Here is a 23,959-nt window from a genome sequence, read left to right on the forward strand (position 1 = left end):
CCGTGGGGGGGTTCTCGCCACAACCGAACAAATAACCAACCTTTTAAAAGATGAGCAAGCCGGCCCCGAACTGCAGAGAGAAGAAAGAAAGGGGTAAAATTGTAACATTATGCTTTCTGGTGGTTTATACTCTGTGTTTTCTTGGAAATTGCAGTGCAGTTGGTGGGATGCATTCAAATACTCTTGTCTGGCTGGTTCTGTGAACTCTTTCTCAGAGGAAGTGGGGGGCTGACTGTGCAAATTTTTTTTTTTATGGGAAAAGAGAGTTGGGTTTGGACTAAATTGGTTTTCTGATTCAAAGGTGATTTACTAAACCAAACTGAGCGCACCGAAACATGGCATTGCTTGGATTTTATGGTTTTGACACGTGCCAGAATCTTGAACTACACTGCCTGAAATCATGACTTTTTGTTAAATATTCATAAAACAGGAGTTTGCGCTTTATAGAACTAGGTGGAAATAAGAGCAATAGTTTAGAAACTGTGTATTTGTATATTAATATAAATAATCTCTTAAGAGATTTTTTTTCTAAGAAAACTTTTAAAAGATTTCCTTGCAACATAGATTACATAAATCTATATTAAAGCAATAAAACATTTTTCTTTCATTGGAGTACACTGCAGTCAAGAATGAGCTGTTTAGCCATTTTTCCATGCAGCATGTTGATTTTTCCCATTTAATGCTTGTGTATTTGAGGGCCTGCATTGCACATGCACTATTAAATGCTATGGAATATGAATGAGTCATTTATTCAGGATACATTACCCACCTACTTCCTGTATGGCATGGTGTCAGGTAACAGATGGATATACAATAAAAGACTTAAAATTCTTATTCAAACAAAAGAACAGAAGTCAGAAAGGGGACAGAAGATGCAGTAGTTCTCTTTTACCTTTTCTAACACCTTAGGGATATGGCATTTTCATAGCAGTAATAGTGAAGTGAGTGTTCACCACTACAAGAGGCATAGGGAATGAATAAGTTCTAGGGACCATGAGTGGCTTAGATTGGCAAGAACCATAGGAATCAGTGTGACCATGTAGGAAGGAGTGACCTGCCTGGCTCTTTTAATAGTTGTTCAGCTTCTCCTTAGGAATTCTCAGTATTAATGGTCTGGCAGGCTGAAGGGTCTAGCCTTCTGATGATCATTTATCATAACATAGTCTTGATTCACATAGATAATAGTGAAATTCTCAAAATCCTTTTCCAAACTAAACATGTAAGTTTGTGAGCTTAGGTAGAAAATTTTCATTTGGGGAATTTAATGTCATCACATTTCTGGGTACAATTTTCCTAAATTCTGTAAAGGTTCGGTTTTTATAAGACTTCTGCAAAATCTATTAGCCATTACTCTGAATTCCATTTTGTAATAACATTTTTAAAAGGTCATCTCCTAAAGTAAAAAAGTAGTAGTATCAGGAGCCATGTGTTCGTAGGAATACACCACTAGATGTGGTTGCATTTTACTGGGTGTGGTATCTATAGTTGATACCTAAAAGGGTCCTAATCGTTTGGGGATACATTCCTCAGTGTTTTCAGATATACATTCTGAAGTCATTACAAATGAAAGGCTATAATGTTTGGAATTTGTTTAAAATGATAAGTGGGAGGATGGAAGGTAGGGAAGTGACTGCCTATAGATTAAATAAGATTGGCCATGCGTTGGTAATTGCTGAAGCTTGGTGATGGGTTCATAGGGGTTCACTCTATAATTCTTTCCACTTCTATATATATCTGAGGCCTTCTTTCAAACTTTTAGCTAACAGAATAGATTTAATTTAACCTGTCACTGATTAAACCTTTTTACATATATCAGCTCCTTTGGATTAGAACTTGATACCAGAGAAGAGATAGTTTTTTGATTTCCACTAAAGTTGTGCATCAGCTATTTGGGGTTTCTCAATGCATTTAAATTAGAATGAAATTATCTAGTATCAGGTAACATGTTTGTACTTTACAGGAAAAAGAATGAGAATAAGTAGGCAGTTTTATTATTTTTAAGGGGTTGGGGGGTAGCTAAAAAACCTTAAGAAAAAACAGTTCAATTTAGTTTTAACTGCATTTAGAAGCTCAGAAAGAGTAAAAATACAATGACATTTTTCCCTTTTTCAACTCATATTTGAATAGTTAGAAATGAATCAGCTTCCTGAATGTTTGCAGATTGCCTATGCTTAGATTAAAAAAAAAAGTACTAGATCCAGTGTAGATTGGCTTTTACCCCACCAACCTTGCCAAAGAAAAAATAGTGTGTGGTTTGTGCTGTATATTTAACACATAGTATTCTTACTTTGGTTTACAAAGAAAAAAAAAAGACCTTCCAAAAAGTTGCTTGCAAGATTTATGTGCATTTTTTTTCAACATCTGTAACCATATTCAGAGTATAGCGACGAGATAAGCTTTTCAGAAAACTCAATCTGTGTTTCACTTTTAACGTCTTCCTCCCATCCTCCGTGTGCAAACCGACTTCTCTAGCTCTTTGTTACTCAAACAGGAGGGCAGCCACTACTGAAAATCTGATGTAGATGTACGCGGGTTGCCTGTTTGAAAAAACAGATAACAAAGTAGCACAAATGTCAAGCATCCTGCCTCATTTAACCCTACAAATGATTAAATTTTAAGGATGTTTTTAAAAAAAGACTGAGTTTTTTCACATGGATAAATGCATTTGATAAATTCATTTGAAAGTCCATTCAAAACTAGGTATTCAAGATTTATTTAATGTTTTCAGACATTTCTGGGACAGTGAATTCATTTTTTGCTCCGTTTACTGTGATTTTTGACGAATTTCTGTGTTCCTCTGTCAAGTGTAAGTTGATGAAGGTAAAGGCAGCCTGTTTTGCTCACTACCTTATTTGCCGCATCTAGACTGATGCCTGGCATGGTTAGTTTACTGAAAAAGCCTTTAAAATGATTTGCAACACTAGAAAATATATCCTTTTTAAATTCGTAATATGGAAATTATCTAATTAGTAGCTAAAATGGGCTAAAACACAGCATTTTTCAGTCATGCAAATAAATTTGCTATCCAGAGTGCTGTGCCAGTAGATAATGGAGTGGGGGAGGAGATGCGATGTTTTGACCACTGGCTGAGCATTGTGGAGAGTCTAGGACCGATCCCACTCCTTGCCCTGCTGTCCCTCCAGCATAGAGACCCCAGGAGCAGAGGCCCTCATTTACCTGTGTGTGTGTGGTTGGCCCTGCACCCCTGAACCTTTTCATTTCCCTTTCCCTCTGGTTTCCATTTCTGTGAAAGCATTGCTGAGCTGCAAGAGCACTGGAATGAGAAAGACATTTGGTTGTAGGTTAAAAAGAAATGGATCTAATGTATGATCCTTAATTAAACAAAATAAATGAGTATATCAAAATTAATTATGCCATGCTTTCATGATTTCTTTTGGGAAAATCAATTGGTTGCATTTTATCTGTCTTTTAGCTTTAACATTTGCTTCCACAGAAGTGGTTCTCAACTGCATATTTGAAGCACTTGAGGAGAGATTCAAATGGCCCCTAGCCTTAGGGATGTTGATTAAATTGACTGGGAGTGGCATCTGGGCATGGAGATCTTTTAAGAGAGAAGGGAGAAAATCTTTACATTATACTTTTTTTGCATCAAATCATTAACCGTTATTACTATCCTGGTATTTTTGTACTAAGTGGTATTGTGAAAAAATTTATAAAGATTTTTTCCTTGGTGTCCAAGGACATTTGAAGACATTTTGAAAGCAGAAAATCTGTCTTTGTACACTGGCTATTTGAAAGCACTACTTCTCAAACTTTAATGTGCAGTCACCTGGGGTCTAGTTAGAATGCAGATTCCATGGCAGTGCCCCAGGCACTGAGATTCTGCAGGTGGAGGGTGGGGTGGGGGTGGGAGGGGCTGAGATTCTGCATTTCTAACAAGTGCCCAGGGAGCCCAGCAGCCAGCCTGCAGGTGGTTGGGGGGTACTTTTGGTAGTGAGAGGAATGGGGACTGCTGCTTTAGTTTGGTGGCACTTCCTTTGTCAGCAGGACCAGAGGGTAACCAATTTTAGGGTCCCCAGGCATTTCCCCACTAACACCACATAGTTCCTTTAACTCAGCAGTTTTTCTGGTGGTGAGCCAACTGAGGCCTTTGTATGAGTTTTCTTTCTTGAGGCCTGAACCCCATGACCCTTCGTTTCAGTTTTTCAGGCTTCTCTGGCTTTGTGGGAAACAGTGGCCTAAGTGAGTTTTTCTTTTTAATGTGATTGAAAGCTTTCTTTACATAAAAACACACATATTCTGATATGTACTAATTATTTAAAGAAAATTTGAAAAGTAAATATGGATTGCAAACTGTCTTGCTTAATGAGTGGTACTTCTCCAATGATTAGAGTTAATCTTCCTGTTTGCAAAACTGGAATAATAAAATTTGTATTAGTGGGTGCACAGTTGTTGAAAGGCTATCATTTCATTTTGAGAATCTCAGGCATGGGTAGGGTACTTTTTAGTTTATTTCTGATAGCTGGTTATTAAACCTGCACATCTTTGCGATTACTTTTAAAAAGATAAGTAAGCCAGGAAATGTGCAATTTGGTGTTAATTGAGATTTGGTTATTGTAAACTTAAGTAATTTTTCCTTTTCTCATCTAGTCTATACCTACTAATGAGCAAATGCACATAAAGTACCTTGAAGTTTTGAAAGAAGAGGATAATAAACTATTATTATTAAAACAATTGATAGCTAATTATCTCTACCCTTTACTTAGCAGTTGAGATCACCATAAAGATTTGTCAGATCCCCACGAAGAGTAGGCAGACAATTTCAAGAAAAGAGTAATCCTTTAAAAATTGCTTATGCAGGCACCTATTTTATTTCACCAGGCAACTGGCTAATAACTCAATGGGGATATTTCAGGTGGCACAGCCCCTTACATTATAGAGTTTTAACCTGTTCGCAGCATGCACCATATAGGTTGCTCACCCCATGGTCCTCCTCAGTCCTGTGACACTAAATCTAACCCGCACACGTTCCCATGCAACCCTTGACAGACGCACCACTGTACGTTCAGAAATATTGACAAGAGATTCAACTAAAAGGGAAATTATGCCCCTGGTTTGGGACTAGGAAGTGGGTTTCCTCCTCCCTTTTTTGGCTGATTAAAATATACACAGGTTAAAGTAAAAGGCGAGGCCAACATGGTGGCTAAAGATGATGCTGATTTCACCTGGTTTAGTAGGCTTCTTGTTTCTGATATCCAAGTGGGCTTCATAATCCTATCCAGCATGCTGCATTTGACTTAGAGACAAAAGGTTCTCTACCTGCACAGACCACACGTGATTTCCTTGATGGCCCTTCCCTCTGTGAGAACCTCCACGTTGTCAGACTATTTTAATAATTGCCCCACAAAGAACATATGTACGCTTGTGTTCTGGATGATTGTTTGCTCCTCATAAAAATGAATTAGAAGTCAATATTTTTGCTAACTTGAGGGGTAATTGTGTTAACTATTAATTATTGGGGACATTAAAAACTCTTGCAAGAATGAATTTTTTTGTTCTTACTTCACTTTATTAAATAGCAGAGTGATCAGTGAAAACCTCTCCAACATCCTTACTTTTTTTTTTTTTTTCAGATGGATCCTAACAGAATATCAGAAGACGACACTCAGTGCATAAACAGAATTTTCAAACTCCATGAAAACTCAGATTTGCAAGACACAGCTCTGGAGAGTCAAGACACAAGATTAATACCTGATTCATGTAAGAGAATTAAACAGGGCTTTCATGCAGCTGTGCAAAAGGTGAGTCCACACTGAGGTTATAGGCCAAGGGCCCTTGATGATTCTACTGATACTGAGAATTAATACTGGCTAAGTGCTGTTGACTTTGCTCTTTTGATTTTAATAATTTGTAAAACAGCTAAGATAATTTTTAAAGAGATTAGCAGAATTCTTTTGAAGTTGATAGTGGCTAATTGTGGTGACAGAGACATAGATGTTCATGCAAATATTATTTTCCTTCCTTTCTTTTTATTTCCTTTTTTGTTAAGAGGAGGGATTTAAATTCACATTTGGAAGGGGGACAGAGATTGTGGTAGTCAGTGGGTCAGTTTGATAGTCTGAATTCCCTGTTCCATGAACCACTTCCTCGGTTCCCAGGACTCTCTGCTAGCTGTATGTTTGGTTTGTTATGGCAGAATCCCCTTTACACATCAGCTGGTCCAGGGCTCTGTTGAGAATATTTGTAGCTGGTCCATTGTTGTCATCTGCGGGGAGGAGGTAAGCAAGCAGAGCAGAAAGTGATGTGGTGGTGGAGATGGAAATTCTGTGCTCATTTTCTCCTTTTCTGGGAGAGCTGGGTGAGAAGGGAGAGATAGAGATGGGGCCAGAGAAGACCCCATGACACTGCTTCCATCCACAGCTCCCTCTGAGGAACCCTACAGTAACTTCCTTCTCTTCTTTCCTGGATAAGTCACTTGAGGGTCCTACAGCCCTGGAATTATTTGACTTGTTGGCCCACCCAAACTGGGTGAATCCCGGGGCTGCAGGGCAGACACGCCTGCCCACACTTCGCGGGTGGGACTCTGCATGCCTCCTTGCATCCTCCCAACACAGCCCAGCTGCTCGTTGGTAGCTCCCTGCGTCTCCTCTGCTCGTCTGAGAGTAAATCCTAAAGTCCTCAAACTCTTTAAATCTAAAGCAAATTTTAATTTAGTTTTTATTTTAAAAATCCACGTTCAAGAATAGCATTTTTAAAAAGAGAAAATGTGTTGCAGGTAGAGGTAGAGAGATGAAGCTGTGTGTATAACCCTTACAGTTGGTAATTGCTGCATTTTTAGCAAATTCTAAGATAATTTTGATCACATGTAAGAGAACCAATTTTCAACTTACATCATTATTTCATGTAATCATTACTTCATGAAATCATTATTTCATTATTTCACAAAGAAAGGAAACTTGATTAAAAAATAAGTATGCTTATAGATTTCAGTTGCATCTTAATTTCAGAGTTACTGAAATGTAAAAAACGTCATAGAATCAATAAAGTGCATATTGCTTTAATATCTATGAAAGCATATTGCTTATAAAAATTACATTTTCATTATAATTAGTGTATAGGTGCTTAGCTTTATGTAGTAGATGCATACGGGTTTAAATTCTATCTTTTTATATTGTAACTTTTTAACTACAGCAACAGCAGTTCCTCCAGTCTGTTCATTTTTATTGTTCTGTTTTGTTTCATTTTCATTAGTCTGCTTTTTATCTCATCTACCAAATACTGAATAATCTATTTATAAACAATGATTTATATGTACTACAGGAGATCTACTAGGTCAAAACTGAAACTAACTGAGGCAACTCTGTTCAGGTAGATGGTTGTTTCCTAGTGTTCTGTTTAAATTGACCCATATTATATCTCCTTACAAGGAAGAGATAAACTTTCAATGTCATCAGTGTCCTGGTTTTTGAAAAATCATCCTTTGGGTTTCTTCTGGAAGAGTACTTATGCAAGATCAGCCAAGATAGTTCTGAAAATAAAGAATGTTAAGAACAGATACCATTAACGTTTATTTATCAGCATGCAAGATTGATTCATCTTAACAGCTGAGAGGAGGAAAACATCATCTCACAGACACTGAGCAATGACTTTTCATGTATTTCTGATGTTTAAAATCCATTAGAAAACAAGTAGATGAATTCTTGATGTTATCCTAAGTAAACTAAAAGTTAGCCCCAACTAAAAGTTAGCTAATGATGAAAAATAAGAGCATTTCTCTTAAAGTCAGTTAATACAACAAAGAAGCCCAGTGTCCCCCATTATTTAACATTGCTTAGAATGTGCTAGCTAATGTAATTACACAAAAGAATGAAGAAGAAAAATTATATATATATGTAAAAGAGGAGAAAGTGAAGAGAAAAAAATATATGCATATATAAAAGAGGAGAAGGCAGAATCTGCATGTGATATGATTACATACTTGGGAATGTTCAGAAGAATGGAAAGGTTGCAAGCAAAACATCAGTTTGTAAAAGTTAAAAGGTAATAATCACTAGCTGTTCCCATTTCAAACAATAATTAGGAAACACAAATGAAAGAGTCCATAATTTTTAAAAAGTTCTAAAAATAAACCTAACAAGAAATGTACAAAGCTTATGGAAATAAAACCAGAAACTCTACAGAGGTGTTTAAAATAGAATTGGATAGTATAAAGACATAATTATGCAAAGTCATAATTCATGAAAGAGACCAAACATCTTAGAGTAGATCTTATTGTATGTGTGTAAATGTTGTGTATATATGATTTAATATAATATAAAATCATTTTTTAAATGAACATAGTTTGAATTATTCAAAAATGGCACTGGGACAGTTTGTTTACTATTTTTAAAGAGTGATAGCGTTATCCCATGCCCTAAGTGAAAATAAATCCCAGTGAAGAGAGTCCTTGGTGACCAGTCACTGCTCCCTGGCACCTTCTGTTGCTTCAGTGAACTTTTCTGCCCCTACCTGATATATCAGAATTTACCTGTTCATTGTTCCATTTCCTTTGAGCTTTCTAAGTGACTGCCTTGATAGTATGATAAACCGATTTGTACTTAAAGATGTTGATGAACAATAATGGCAGAATTTTCACTGATTTAGGAGCCTGGAATGAGACGTGGTACCTCATTCCTAGTGAGTGACACTAATTATGAGAGATTCAGTATCTGGCAAGACGGAGGAAAAAGATTGGTGGTCAGATAAGAATAATCAACTGCTTTTATTAAGGCATGCAGTTTTAATTATAATAATAGATTAGTATAACTCACAGGACAAGTAGAACTTTATTTCATTAATTTCATATTTGTTTTTGTTGTGCTATAGAATTTTATTCATGGGTAATGCTTTTAAAGAATAAGGAGCTGTCATAATATACCAAAGGGTATTTGGAGGTAGAAGATGCCATTTCTTCCCCCAGACAAGAGGAAGGAGACAAGCGTTATTCTTAGCTTATCATTAGAATCAAGCAATGCTTATTAAGTGCACATACCATGCCAGGCACTTCTCCAAAACTTCGCCTATACCCAAAGATTTATTCTTCTCTTACCCTTGCCAAATAATGACTTGCCAAGTGTGTTATCCTTCGATGATGAGCATTGCTTAATGTGACATTCTGCATATCTTGCCAAAATAATCAAATTTCTCATTTCTCTTTGCCAATTCTGAAAATAGGATGAATGTATCAGACATTCATAAGTAGGTGTGTATCTTAGTTTAAGTTCTAATATAGATATTAAGTGAACCCATAAAACAAAATTACATGTGTGGCTGCAATCATTATTGAAGATCAACCCACCCAGTGGTAACAAATGCTAGACATAAGCACACATTATATGTGTGTAAAAAGTAGTGTTTACCCAGCCTGTCTTTGGTCAGACAAGTAATGCTGTTTTTTCCCCCTTTTTTGTTTGTGGCTGGTTTTCTTGGCTTTTTTTCCCCTTTAGCACAGAACTCTGAAAGCCTCTTGGTGATCGAGTCCTACCAACTGCAATTTACCGAGTCTATCATAACAGTCTATGACAATAAAGAAAACATTAGGACAAACACGGTGTCCGATTTATAAAGCAATTCTTGTTTCCAGCTTTGGCAGCCTCTCTGGCCTCTGCCAGCCTGAGGAGTGGAGGGGTGAGCACTTGGCCCGAGAAGGGGCACTTGGCCCTGGGCCTCCGGCCAGTCTCAGTGGAAGGCCATCGGTTTAGGCACTAAACATACATTCTAAGCACACGGGGCTGTGACTGCTTGATTTGAGTATGCCCAGTTGTTGACCTCATACTAGGTAACTGTAGAAAACTTCCTGAAACTTACCTTCAAAAATATTTGGAAGAGTGATATGGAGGAGAGAGGTCAATATACAAATCACGCAAATCACCTTGTTCTCCAAAGTGGAATGCTGAGTGTGTTCAAGATGACCCCTAAGACATGGGAAGGAAACACGGGGGCTTACATTTGTAGTTTGTAATATTAGCTTTTAAAATGTTTTTGTGGCTCTTTCATAATGTACCTAATATATAGGAATGTTTTTATTTAATATTAAAAAAAATAAATATGTATGTTTAGGAGCACTGAATTTTTCCTCTGAAGGAGCTACGTAATCAGAAATGTTTAGAGATCGTGGAATGAAGCTGCAAGCTTCATCAGAAGAACTACACCTATTTTGCTCACCTTTGAATATATCAGACCTAGTTTAGTCTCAGGAATGAAGGAAAAGAACAAATGAATGATCGGTGACCTATTGAACTCTGTAGAGTAATATTTTTAAATAAACATGGGTCATGGATAAGCCTGGTTTTCACTTATCTGATGTCTTATTAATGTTATAATTGATAGTTACTAATGTTATAGCCTGAAGCAATAATACTTCAGAACAATAGCAATACAAGTTAAATTTTTTGATTGAAGTGCAGTTGATATATTTCAGGTGTACAACAGAGTCATTCATAATTATATGCATTACAAAATGCTCACCATGAGAAATGTAGCTACCAACTGTCACCATACAAAGATATTACAGTATTATTGACTATATCTCTATGTTGGACTTTTCACCCCAGTGGAAAATTTTAACAATTGGAAGTTTGTATCTCTTTATGCCCTTCACCTATTTCACCCATTCCCCCACATGGCAACCAGCAGTTTATTTTAACATGGGTTAATATTTGTTTACAGTCATCTTCACCCAGATTTGTCCCTTTCAACCTGTTTTCCTGTGTCTCTCTGCCTCTCCATAGCTTGTAAACTGTATAGAGGCAGGCCTACAATGTGAACTGAAAACAGAACTCTGGCTTCTTATACGATTCTATAAAACTCTCATTTCACTCCAGAATATGAACAACCAATGGTGATCATGACTACCAATAAGCTATCTTAGTGACATATTCTTGAATAACCATTTCTGGAGCCAGTAAGCCTCTGAGCTGCCAGAGACTTACTGGAAAATGGGGAGTAAGATCAGAGCCATAATTATTAAGCAATTAATTCTAACCTAGACTTCTTATTTTATTCCCTGGGGGTCAGTAAATTTTTGGCCTTATCTCCTGCAGGATTCACAATATAAATGCAGACTATCCTCTGCTATGAAGAATGGTGCACCCAGAGATTCACAATGCTTTGATCTTCAATGAAATAGTCACTGTTACTTGGTATAGTCTATGCTATTGTGAAAAGAGACCCATCACTCAGTGAACTAAATAAAATAGAATTTTTTTCTCCTGTGTGCAGTAATCCAGAGGTGAACCCAAGGACCCTGGGCCAGCAGGCAGCCTCCTCCCTCTTCAGCAAGTCACTGGGTCTAAGTTGGCTTCTCCACTTACTCTCATTCTCAGGTAGAGAAAAGGGAGAAAGGACAAGTGAGGATAGTACTTAGGAGTTGAGACATCATCACTCCCAATAACATCCTATTTCTGGCAACTTACTCATAAGATGGCACTGGGCTGCGAGGGAGGCGGCACACTGTAGTCGCCAGCCGAGTGGCCATTTGCACAAAAGGCCAAGGAAGGGAGTTCCCTATAACCAACTGGAGACAGGAGAGAATGGATCCTCGGGGGCAGCGAGCAGTCTCTGACATTCACTAAACCCGATTTAGGAAGGAAAATGGACTCATTAGAAGAATAGTTAACTTTTGCAAATATGCAAGTTTAAGAAAAATTTGGTCAAGATTTTATTTTCTAAAAGTTAAAGTACTTCAGGATTATTTAGATTCCAGGAGAGAGAGAAATTTAAAAGTAGATTTACTTGTGTGCCTCTCTTTAAAGAACTTTAAAAGGTTTGTTTAGGCATATACATTTCCACATTTTTGCTTTGAGTAAACTTTTATTGTCACCTGCATAGATTTTAGTAGGTTTTGTGGATTCAAGAACATTTAATTTAAAACCAGAAAGTTCATCAGGTTAAGTGGTTTTCTCTATATGTAAAGCTGACCCCTTAGAATTCCAATGTCACTCATTACAAGAAGCCTATTTCCTTTTTTAAAACTGAAGTACATAAATCAATTTGGATTTGAATAAGTCTTACTTCTTATGAAATCATAACTTTTGGAGTTGTTATATAGCCATTATTTCTCATTTACTTTTCAGTTAAATGATACAACAAAAACAAGAGGAAAAATTAAACCCCATTTTTTATTCCTCTGCCTTTGTATTTAAGAGTATGTGTCTCAAGAAAGTTTCTTGAAAACCCACAGTGAAACTTGGGGTTTAGGGGCACTGATTTTCCCAAATCACAATGTTAGTCATGTAGTGGTTTTCCAATGGGATTTCATCTCTGCCATAACATTTTTGGGAACTGCAATTCAATCAACCCCAATCATATCTAGCATTTATAAAAGCTGTCTTTATGGGAAAGCTGAAGTAAGACCCACAGAATTTTCCTACAAAACCAAGGCCTTCTACTGCTTTTTGCCCAAAAGTGGGCTATTGGCTATGATGTACTCAGTGTCAGGGGAGACCTGGGGCAAAAGGTAGGAGAGTTTGCAAGAGGGAGCTAACCAGTGAGTTGTGTTGTCAGAGGTGGGCTTATCTTCATGCTATAAGTACTCCAGGATGGAAGAAAAGATACTCTGACATTTTTAAGGAAACAGAGAAGAGGAAAGACATGCCTGAAAGAGGGCATCTCATTTTATGGCATGGGATCTTGGGCCATGACTCCCAAAGTGAATAAAACTGAGGGTCCTTGGTTAGAGGGGAAGGTGGTAAGGGGAAGATTGGATTGCTTCACCAGGAGTGGCTTTTCCTAGGAGAAGTATAGCTTTTGGATTTGGAGGATTGATGTGGCCTAGAGCAGTGTTTCCCAAACCTGCTTAATCTTAAGAATCACTTGGGACCTTATTGAAAAAATAAATAAAAGGCTCCCAGATATGTCACAAAGATTCTGATTTGGTAAGTCAGGGGTAGACTTGGTGATTTCAGAAATCTTCTCCTGGAAGGGCTGGTAGGTCTTTAAAGGAGGGCTTTAGGGTGGGTACTGGCAAAGTACCTGGAGCCAAGCAGGTGCTCTAAACACCCTCAGCGGAGGTGAGAGCCACTGGTGGATGAACTGACTGTGTTTGAGCTCAAGATTGTGTGGTGTGGAAAGGGTGGGTCTTGAAAGTTACCGAGAGCAGTCTGGGTGTGAGGTGACCGAGAACACTAGGTGGTCATACTAGTACTAATAGTAGTTCTAGTATTAGTAATACTAGTAAAAATAATAATGATAATTATAAACCATAAGGCTCATATACATGAGAAAGTTTTGGTGGACTTGGAATCTCCTTGAACAAGGTGAGACTCCTTCTAGTCAGCACCTACCCCTGCTTCTCATTTGACTCCCCTTTTTGGGGTGAATGACAATACCGTCGTCCTTGTCACCCCAGACCAGAAGCTGCTCCTCCACTCTTACTAACTCTTCACTCTACTCCCATCCTGTGAATTCTACCTCCTTACAAAACTTTTGGCTTCTGTCTACATCACCATCATTTCTAGCCTGGGTGGCTGCAAGTGGCCACCAGCTCCTGCCTCTAGTCTAGCCTCTCTCCACCGCTGAGTGACTTCTAAAATGAAAATCTCAACAGTCACTTACTTTTGACTTAAAAAATCCTTTGGTGGATCCCTGTGGTCATCAGGATGAAGTCTGAGCTGCTGAACACATATTACCAAGTCCTCCGTGTTCCGGAAACTCTCCTTCCAACCCCCTCCTCCCCAGGCTCATTGCCTGTGCTCCATCCCATAACCCCACCGCAGCTTGTGCTCAGGGACCCCAGCACAGGAGAATGCTAGGAATTCCCTAACCTGGCTGTGCCCTCCCCGCTCTGCCCCCGTGCTGCGATCATAAATGCAGTGAGGGCAGAGAGGGTGTTTGCCCTGGAAACGCAGCACCCTTACCCCAGCACAGGACACCTGGCTCCCAGCAGCCATCAATAAATGTTATGGATTGGATGGATGAATGAATGAATTATGAATCTTTGTGATGGTCCTTTATATGGCATTCCAGACCCTTCTTTGTGTAGTCAGTTTTCTGATTGTCTTTCGAAATCCAGCTCAGGCATTACTTTCCAAAGGAAGTCCCCACTGATGCCTGCCTGCCCACCTTTGCACATGTCCAGGGCTCTCTCATATGCACCCTGTCTTATCATTAGTTGTGTCAGCCCAGTGTGGGTCTGGCTCACTCAGATTTGAGGTTTCCACATTCAGGAGACTGTGTGATGTTCTCTCTCCCCAGTGACATGCACAGAATAGAATACAGATGCTCAATGAAAACATGCAGAAACAATTCAGTGAGTGAGTGATCCATGCTTGCTCCCACTCTCGGTGTCATCGGGTGGCTAGCTGCTCGAAGCTGCCAGAAGCAAGCCTCACTGCAGATGCCCAGAAAGATTCACAAAGTGCTGGAGATCATGCCCAAATGCAATGTTTTTACTGCTCCTTTGAGGCTGGAGTTTCCTCCCTCTTTGAGGCATGAAAACATTAGGTGCCTTGAGCCCAGAGGACCTTCATTGGCCACCCTGCCCTACCCCCTTTGGCCTCATTGTCCAACGTGGCTGGCCTGGGAGCTCTGTTCCCGTGCAAGCCTCAGTCCTGGCAGTCGGAAATCCCCTGAGCAGGGCCTGTGAGAGTAAGCCTTCTTCTGAGGAGATGAGGTTTGTGAATGTTGGAAGCTGTGCCAGTGTGAGGTGGCACCATGTATAGTGGCAAAAGAAAGCAGAGCACACTGCAGTTACCCTGCCCAGCCTTTAGACTAGACTTTTTTAATGAGTACCATAGTGCAAGACGTTTTAAATGGGCTCTTTATGAAGACTAATATTGCTGTCATAAGGCTGCTTTATGAAAACCCGAGGGGACCTTTAACTGTAGCAGGAGCTTCCTCATTTAAACCATGAAGGTTAAACAATAAAAACTAATTTTCTATTCCCAGAATAGCCACCGCACTGCCAGGAAAGCATCAGTGTGCTTTAGGAAAACAAGGGCACGCTACTCCAGCCCTTCAGTGGGTAGACTACTTCATCTGTGTGCAAAGATGGGTCTTTTCCAATCAGCTGACTTCTTTGGGGAGAAATGAGCCCCTGCTGACTGTACTTGTGGTGGAAGGAGGGGCCCATCCACATCTGAGTCAAGTTCTTCACTGAGAATTTTCAGAGATGGTCATGGGGGTGGTGGCCGATTCCCTTAGGAGGCAGAGATCAGGGTAGGAGGGGGTGCTCCAGTGGTGGGAGGAGGGGGATAGAATTCTTTTTGAGAAGATTTTGGCTTTGGGAGAATTTTTTAAATGAATAGATTATAGTTAGAAATAAGAACTTGAGACACCAAAATGTAAAGTTACAAGTTCAAGTGAGAGAGATGGCCCTTACCTTCAGGACGAGGGGGCCCATGCCCTATCTACCATCTTCTCTTCCCTACTACTTGCTGGGCAGCTGGATACCACCTGTCCCCAACCAGCAGGGAACATGAGGCCCTGGCCCTTCCCCTGCCCCAGTGCTCCTGTCCCCACCTATCCTGGGGCCCTGCAGGATAATGCTCCAGGGAGCCTGGGCTGAGAAGCACAGGCTGCACTACACCTTTCCTGAGAGGACTTTAGGTGACAGAACACTCAAAGGATCCTGCTTAAAGTTATTTGCTTGCACTGCTTTTGTACTGCTACCATAAGGAACGAGGGGTTACCAGCTCCATTGTGGTGCATGTAAAGTGTCCCCCCATCTCCAGTGGATTAGAAGGTCGGTGTGAGCTTTAGAGAAGGCAGGAAAGCAAGAGGCTGAGATATCTTTTCTAATCCTGTCTCTAGTGGCTGCACACCACTCGGTGGGCATTCTTTCTGTGCCGTGGAAACCAAGAATACCATGCAAATAAAAGCTTTATGATTAACGATGAGCTCTTGGTAAGACTGGAAGACAGCTCTCCCAGGAGGTGGTTGTATGCAAAGTCTAGATGAACAGGAGGGAAGGATTCTTGCAGGAAGAAGGGACTATAAGCCTTCTGTGTGGGAACCTGTGGCATCCAGAGTGTCCTAGGAGTGGTGGAGTTTGGGGGTGCAGAAGAGGAACAGCAGGAGAACCCAGATGGGTAACCAGGTTCTGTCTTGTGAGACCTTAAAGCCCAGGTAAGGAACGTGGACTTGCTCTTGTTAAAGTCTCCGGCAGCTCCTAGACAGAGAGCTGGCTCCCAGCGTGCACTTTGGTTGGAACGATCACTCTAGCAGGAATGGATCAGTTTCGAGGAAAGCAGGAGACTGTGAGGGGAGAGGAGGTAGGAGGCTATTATTATTGTAATCCTAAGGAGAGATGATGGAAGCTTGAAGGAAGGCAGTGGTACTCATGCTGGTGAGCAGAGGATGGATTTCTGAGCTGTTTACTAGGTGGAAATCTGTGGGACTTCTCTGCAGGAATAGGAAACTGGCTATTCATTTTCAGAAATGGCCCATGTGTGGCACTCATTTGCTAACTCGTCTGATGAATACACTATTCTTGTAACTAGGTTGGAGAAGAATTACATGAAAGGTATCATTAAGATGTTAAAATGAATGCATTACATATGTTAACAAGTGTGTGAACCCTGCATTATGTCTGGCAAACGGGGTGTTAAATCCTCTTTCAACCAGCCAGATGTCCCTGCAGCTGCTGCTGGTTTGCAGAGGGAGGCAGCCACCTGAGACCCCAGCTACGAGCTGGAGCCAGTGGTTCCGAAGCATCTGGCTGAACAAATTGCTTCTTCCATGCTCTGATTGACAGATACCGTGTGGGTCACACAATTCACATCACAATGCCTGGGGGGATTTCAGTCTGATAAGCCCAAGACTCAGCAGCTTGACCTTTTCGGGGAATCTTTACAGCTAGGAATGTCCTCAGTGGGACCTTAAATCTATTTGTATTATTTTGTAAGACAAAGCGCTGCAGTCAAAGACCAATTTAATAATACTCTTGAATTGGGATGCTATCAGTCTTGTTTGGGGCACTTGTCCAGCTGAGTTTGCAAAGGCTGGATTGGCATTTGCTTCAAATGTTTATAAATTACCTGGAGCGAAATTCCCATAGTGATTTAAGGGGGTTAAAAGCCCTCCTAGGTGTTGACACTCACAGAGTACAATCTCCCCTATGGGGCTTTGATTTATCACGATCAAGCCAGTTCTTGGATGTCTTTCTTCTCCTGATGTTTGGCAAAAGATCCTAAAATAGTTTAGAGGACGTACAAGGGAGCCTGTCCCAACAGACCGAAGGCACGGTTTGCACTCTGAATTTTCACTATCACACTCCTGGGAATCATGCTTCTTGGATGTTGAGTCAGGAGAAGTGGAAGAGAAGCAGGCTCAGAGACCACAATTACACAATCACATTGATCTTTTGTGTACTTTCTTTCCTGGAGGAGAAATTGTGAAATCCCAACATTTTTCTATGAAATAAAAGTCGAAATTAAAAAAAAAATCATACCGGTTTTCTCGTCTGCTCAGATGTACTCTGGAGGCAAAGAGGAAAGGAGTCTAAATAGGAAAATACCACAATGAGAAGATTAAAAAATGTGAAATTTCCTCATCTCTATTGTTCTAGACTTCGGAGTGGGGGCAGTTTCAAATCTACAAAGCTTGGCTGTCACATCCCAGGCTTGTCAATGTTGGACAGTGTCCACTAGGTGGCAGTATGTCAGAGGCTTTCTTTTATTCTGAATTGTCTGGGATTTCTTTGGCTGCCTACCAGTTGAGGTTTTCCTTTTTGTTCTGTTTTGAAGGGTTAAATGAAGCTATCATAATTTAGGCCCAAATTGTACTTATCTAAAAATGCATAGATTCACAGGAAAGCCTACTTATTACAGCGAGACCATGCATAAATTCATTCACTTATGTGAATTTTCTTGGTAACTTACAATAATCCTAGTTCTAATAAGTAGTTTATAGAAATCAAGGGGCAATTCTTTTTGTCCCTTGCATGTAATATGCTAAATGTGCTGTAGTCTAAGAAGAAAGTTCTCTGATTTTCCTGGGGACATTGCATTCACTTTGGTGGCTCTTAGCCAAGACAAGATTGCAGAGAGTGCTGTCTGCCCAGCTCCCTCACCCTGGAAACTGTTGCTGGCTTTTCTGCTGCAGGCTGTTTGCTGCAAGGTGTGTGGGAGCTACCTACACTTCCTTATGCAAATCTGTAGGCATTCTTATAGTCAACATATACATTGATGTTTATCCAGAATTAACTAACTGTTTGTGTGTTCTGTTTTTAATTTTAAAATAAGATTAAACACATACAACATTTTGAAAAGACCTGAATACATTTTTTTAGAGGAAAGGAGCTGGGATATTCTTTGTAGTGTTTTCCCCAAACTAAATGATCAGAATGAAAGAAGCCAAAAGCAATGTCTGAATAATAAGATTTGAGAATAAAGAACTCTGCAAATGTTAGAACACTCAACTAATGTGACAGAAGTAAGGGACTAATCTGGATGAGAATAAATGTAAATGCAAAGCTTAGAAAATAAATGGAATTGTCAGTTGGGGTAAAGTTTGTATACTCCTTTTAAAAGGGTTTCTTATAATCTTGAAAATTAAAAATATTAGGGAGGCATTCAGGATAGCTCTGTGTTTGGTACAAGCATAGTAAAGTATCTGACCTTTGAGAAAAATGACAAAGTAGAGTGTATCCTGCTCTGTGGGGTGGGCTTGATAGAGTCACTTTTCGCTGAGCCACATGCCCAAGGCCTGCGGGGCTGAGTGTGGGGAATGGTGTAGCAGTTTTCTGAGGCCTTTGGGAATTCCAAGACCGTATTTTCTGATGTTGAGGCTCCTTCTTGTCAGATCCCCAGGTACCTGGCAGCCAGATCCCCAAGGCAAGGTGAGCCTCCTTTCAAAGTTATTACTTCAGGGAGGGAACCACCTTTTAAGGACTTCTGACAGGTGTAGGGGGGAAAAAATAGGATTCTTTTCCCTGTACCCCACTGAGGCTCTCCAGTTGGGGCCCTGTGAATTAAACTGACAAGAAAAGATTAATGAGAGAAAAGCATTCAAGTTGATTTAATATAAATTTTACATGACATAAGAGCCTTCATAAGGAAATGAAACTGGAAAAAAATAGTTAACCTAATGGGTTTTTATACTGGATTTGATGAAGAGTGAAAAAGTGTGGCAAAATGTGAGGACACAAAGGTCTGAGCTAAAGGCAGTAAATGGGGGAAACCTAGGGAGGCTTGTTTCTTCAGGTTCCTCATGACCTCCTTACGTCTTGGTGAGCAGGAGGCTCCTTTCCACCAGGTACCAGGAGGGCACCTCTCACCACAGGGTCTTATGACCTGCCTTAGGACAGAAGGGAGGGTCAGAGAGCCCTTCCTGCCTGTGCTGTTCCTCAAATTTCTTCCGCTTCAAATATTCAATATGCCAAGGTACCGTATTTTGCAGTAGCATGTTCTCAACCCATCACAGGCCATTGATCCTACTCTCCCAGCTGACAGAGGATATTTGATGACCCCATCTTGTAATGTGGGGTTGGCTTATAGCCCTAGAAAGCGAGCTGGAAGGCACTGGTTCAAGTCTCAGTTACATTAGGCAAGTCCTTATCCTCTCTCGGCCTCCATTTCCCAGTCTGAAAGGCGAGGTTAGTAATTGTTACCCAGCCTCTGATTCTAATAAGAATCAAATATAATACAAGGGGAAATACCTTGTTAGCTACAAATGTAAGGGATCATTTAATTTTCAACATTTGGAATATATAAAAGTTGTGAGAATATAATAAATCTATGACTGAACAGAGGTGTCACCAGCCACCCGTTCATGGGAATACTCACTCAGTGATGTTTCTCAGCGCCTGCTACGTATGAGGATCACCTGGGGAGATATACCAAGTCAACAGCAGACTAAATAACTTAGACTGGCTGGGGTTTGGGCCTGGGGCACCCTAAAAGCAGAGTCTTAGAAGAGTCTTATGTTTATGGTTGATATCTGTGCACATAAATGATGATAGTCTTAAGAGTTCAAAAACTTGGGGACAGGAAGGGACACAAGAATAGATATTGTAAATATATATATTTTTTGTGGCTTGAGGTTGTAGACCCATCACATACTCTCTTTTTCACTTAGAAACTTCCCTGTAGGGTTTCTGAAAGGACCTGCAGTTCTTGGATACCCAGCAACAGCTGTAACATGAAAATAGCATTTCCTCATCTTCTCCAGCTAGAGTTTTAATTCATCCTGGGTCATGACACATTTTTTTAGCAGACATCGAAATTGCTTCTAAACGGTGCTGGTTATTGAGTTTTTTTCTAATGAAAGTTTCCGTGACAGCTCTGACCCAGAAGCCACTGATGAAATGGGCAGAGGTTCTTTCCCAAGTGGACCCACCCTCCCTACCTTCGGCTGCAGCTTCTCTGCCTGGGTCTCAAGTTTCAAGAAAATCTCCGATTTGCCCACCTCTGAAATCCTTTGGGAAGTGAGATGGAGGCTCCAGGCCAGCACTACCAGCTAGCCTCTTAGAAATGCAAATGCCCAGGCCCCACCCCAGACCCACAGGATTGGAAACGGTTTCAGCACCACGCCCGATGCCCAGAAGACTGTGCTGCATGCCCACAATGCTTTGAGAGCCACTGAGTCAGCACAAACGCTCTTTCCTTGTTTTCTTCAATAACAAGAGTGTTCTTCTCAATAACAAAGCATGAAACAGACATTTGAAGGCATTTGTCATACTTAGCTTTGCTTCTTTCTCCCCTCCTTCCTCTCCCGTCTGATTATCAGGCAGATCAGGGCTAGAGGGGAAATGAGGGGTAGCTTTGAATCTCTGAGTTACTCTGTCATCAAGGTTCCTATTCCAGTCTTTGAAGAGATAGTGGTCAGATAAAGATACATTGAATGTGTACGTGTATAAGGATATACATGATGTATAACGACATATTATATTGTAAATGTGTAAAGATATATGCAATGTGTATGTAGACATGGTACATATATAAATCTCTGTTATGAATGCAGGGGAGACGAGACCAGGAAATTCCAGGAACCAGAGTACCACTGGGAATCCAGAGGTCATGGGAAGAGAATTGGGAGATTGGAGGCCAGCGGGAGAGAGAAATAAATCTTGGATGGAGTTGGGAGAAGAACAAGGCTTGGTGAAAGCCACTGCCGTGCACCATTTGCCTAGAACTTGCTGGAGATGGTGCCCCAGAGCTGTGCAGGGCAGTGCCCCAGGCCCAGGCAGGGGCAGAAGGCAGCCTGGGATGAGCCCCAGGGTTTCTTTCTAAAAGTCAGTCGTCCTGTGACTTCTTTAGGGCTTTAGAATAGGTAGCTGAGGACAGCTGTGCTTACTCCTCCATAGGTCTTTACGGATAGAATAGATACTCATGTATCTTGGGGATGCCAAAGGAAGAAGCGTCAATGCTATCTTATTTCTAAACCTTTCCAACTGTTAACAGTTGAGGTTGTGTAATTGCCTCTATCAGTCTATCTCTCATCTATTATCTATCTATAATCTATCATTTCAAAGCCCCTGTCTCTAGACCCTCAAAGAACTTATCTGGCCTCTCTTTTAAACATCATGGAGGAGGGGACGGGTAGTCATCCCAATAACAGTGAAAATAGGATTCTTTCCAGAGTGTTTCTAGTATCTAGATATATGAAATTACCAGGCATCCTACTAAGTGTCTACGTGCATTATCTCATGTAATCTGCACAACCCCCATGTGGTAGAGGTGCTGTTACTATAGTATGTGAGGGTGGCTGAGAAGGCATTTGAACTTGAGTCAAAGCTTGAGGTTTCATCCACTCCATCTTACTATTTAACAGGATGCTTCTAAAACTCTATTTGCAGCAATATTTTAAGTTCATTATTGGTAGTCTAAAAGCTCCATGGAGTACTTTAAATACACTCTGACTTTTTAAAATAAAAAATTAACCACTGGGAGTGAGGCATCATTCTCTTTCCTGTGGGCTGAGCTTCAGTGTTATAACAGGAATATGAATGAAATTATGATCATGAAACACTAATGAAATAGACATAAAATGAGCCTCACCAAAGATTTAAGAGGTCATATATTCTGGGGTAATTGTTATTTTCCTAGTTAACTTGATCTCAATTTGTTTACCTGCTACAAATTTTTAATTATATTCAATTATTCCATGTTTTATAATTTACATTTTTTTTACAATATTTCTTCTTATTGTCCAAAGCATTTTGTTAGATGGTATGTGTGTGATCTACTTTTTAAGCACATCAACATAATTCTCTAGGGTGAACTTCCCTTGATAGCTACCTATCACATCAGGGAATTTCTCTGCCTATGTACTTCTGGCATATTGTGAAGGAATGAGGATTAATTTATTATCTGTCCAATAGTCCTGAATTCTTAATGCCTTATCAAAAGATTCTCTTTTCTTTTTATTTCAGGAATTGCAACATATTGTTAGATCACAGCACATCAGAGCAGAAAAAGGTAAGCATGGATCTGCAGGAATACTTAAAGTCCCATAGGGTCATTCTTCTTCTTGCTAACATGGCTTCTCTCATCTCTAGCTATGCTGGAAGGTTCGTGGTTAGATGTGGCCAGGAGGGGCAAGCCTGACAGTCAACCTTTTGCTCATCTCACTATTAATGCCACTGACATCCCATCAGGTAAGTTCCATTTGCATCCAGCATGAAAAATATTTCAAAAGTCATGTATCAGCTCATTTGATTACTCAGACCTATTATTTGCCTGTTACTAAAATTTTAAGAGCCCTTAACTTCTAGACCAGAAGAAAGATCTCATAGTCTTCAGTTAATAATCCACATTGTGGAAACTGATTCTCAATCATGCCAGAATGGACATCAGTATGTTCATTTTCAAATCATCAAAATGGGTGTTTATTTTGAATGACTGTGAACTAAGGTTGCATAACTGGGAAAGACAATCCCTTGTTATGCTCATCTATATTTGCCCAAACAAAAGTTGATTCATCCCCATTGCTGACCTGTGAGGAGCATGAATTATCCAGTGGGTCATATACTCAACCGTCTGCTGCAGAGTTCCAGGTAGGGGCATAACGGAGTGATATTTAAGAGGCAGTAGGGGCTTGTCATTTTCTTTGGGTAAGAATATAGCTCAATGGAGACTGATTATCTTTTGGAAATGAGGAAACCAAGAACCCTGTGCATACTTCTACCATAATGACCCAGCTATCTCATCATATAATCCCTACATATAAATCCTCCACCTTGGGATAGGTGAGAACCAAAAAGATTACAAAAAAAATTATGATAGAGTGACAGTTGAACATTATTATTATTATGCCATTTGTTCAACACATTAGGTATCAGGCATTTCACTCTGCATTTGTTATCTCCAATCCTTATTCTAACTCTGCAAGGTAGTGATTATCATTCAGATTTCGCAGACAGGGAAACTTAAGTCCACATCATTTATCTGCTCAAGGTCACAGTGGTGGCAGGATTAGAACTTGAACTCTGTCCTAGTTGATGACTGCATCCTTGCTTCTCCATTATATGTTACTATGTAAGTACCTATGGCCAATTGGCTTTTTCAGAGGGAAATAAATTTAGAGTTCTTATGCTCTTCTTTTCCTGTAAGAAGTAGGTTAATGTAGTTAGAATAATAAGGGCTCTAAGGTCTGACGGTCTGGATTTGAGGCCCCACTGCACTGCACACTGGCTGTGTGACTTCCTGCAAATTAGTGAAATCATGTGTGTCAGTTTCTTCACGGGGCTGGTTGACAGTATGCACCTCATGGGTAGCTATGAAGAGTTAATGAAGTGCTAACAGTATATATGGAAGTGTATATGGAAGCTGGCATATAGTAAGTGCTGGGTGAATGTAATTTGTTATTATTTGAGTTTCATTAAATAATTATGCATATACCACCTTGCTCGAAAAATGATTTCAGGCAAGTTTTCCTTGGCAAGTTTTAGTAAACGATTTTGAAGCCATTATCATAACATGGGCCACAGAGACTCTTCTTGGCTGTAGACATAAACGTGAGAAACCAACTCTTTGTCCTTCAGATTTTCCTAAGCTCTCTATCATGTCCCAGATACTTG

General features: G+C 40.1%; 1 protein-coding gene across 1 annotated transcript in view; it reads left to right on the forward strand.

Annotated features, from left to right (window-relative positions):
• TNFSF11 (TNF superfamily member 11) overlaps positions 1-23,959 on the forward strand; it is a 28,978-nt gene that overhangs the window by 1,045 nt on the left and 3,974 nt on the right. The window contains exons 2-4 of the mRNA XM_017676575.3: positions 5,595-5,762; positions 22,313-22,358; positions 22,439-22,537. Of these exons, the coding sequence (XP_017532064.2) occupies positions 5,595-5,762; positions 22,313-22,358; positions 22,439-22,537 (313 nt within the window). The remainder of the gene's footprint in view (positions 1-5,594; positions 5,763-22,312; positions 22,359-22,438; positions 22,538-23,959) is intronic.

The sequence above is a fragment of the Manis javanica genome, chromosome 9 (genome assembly GCF_040802235.1).
Source record: "Manis javanica isolate MJ-LG chromosome 9, MJ_LKY, whole genome shotgun sequence".
In the NCBI taxonomy this organism is placed as follows: domain Eukaryota; kingdom Metazoa; phylum Chordata; class Mammalia; order Pholidota; family Manidae; genus Manis; species Manis javanica.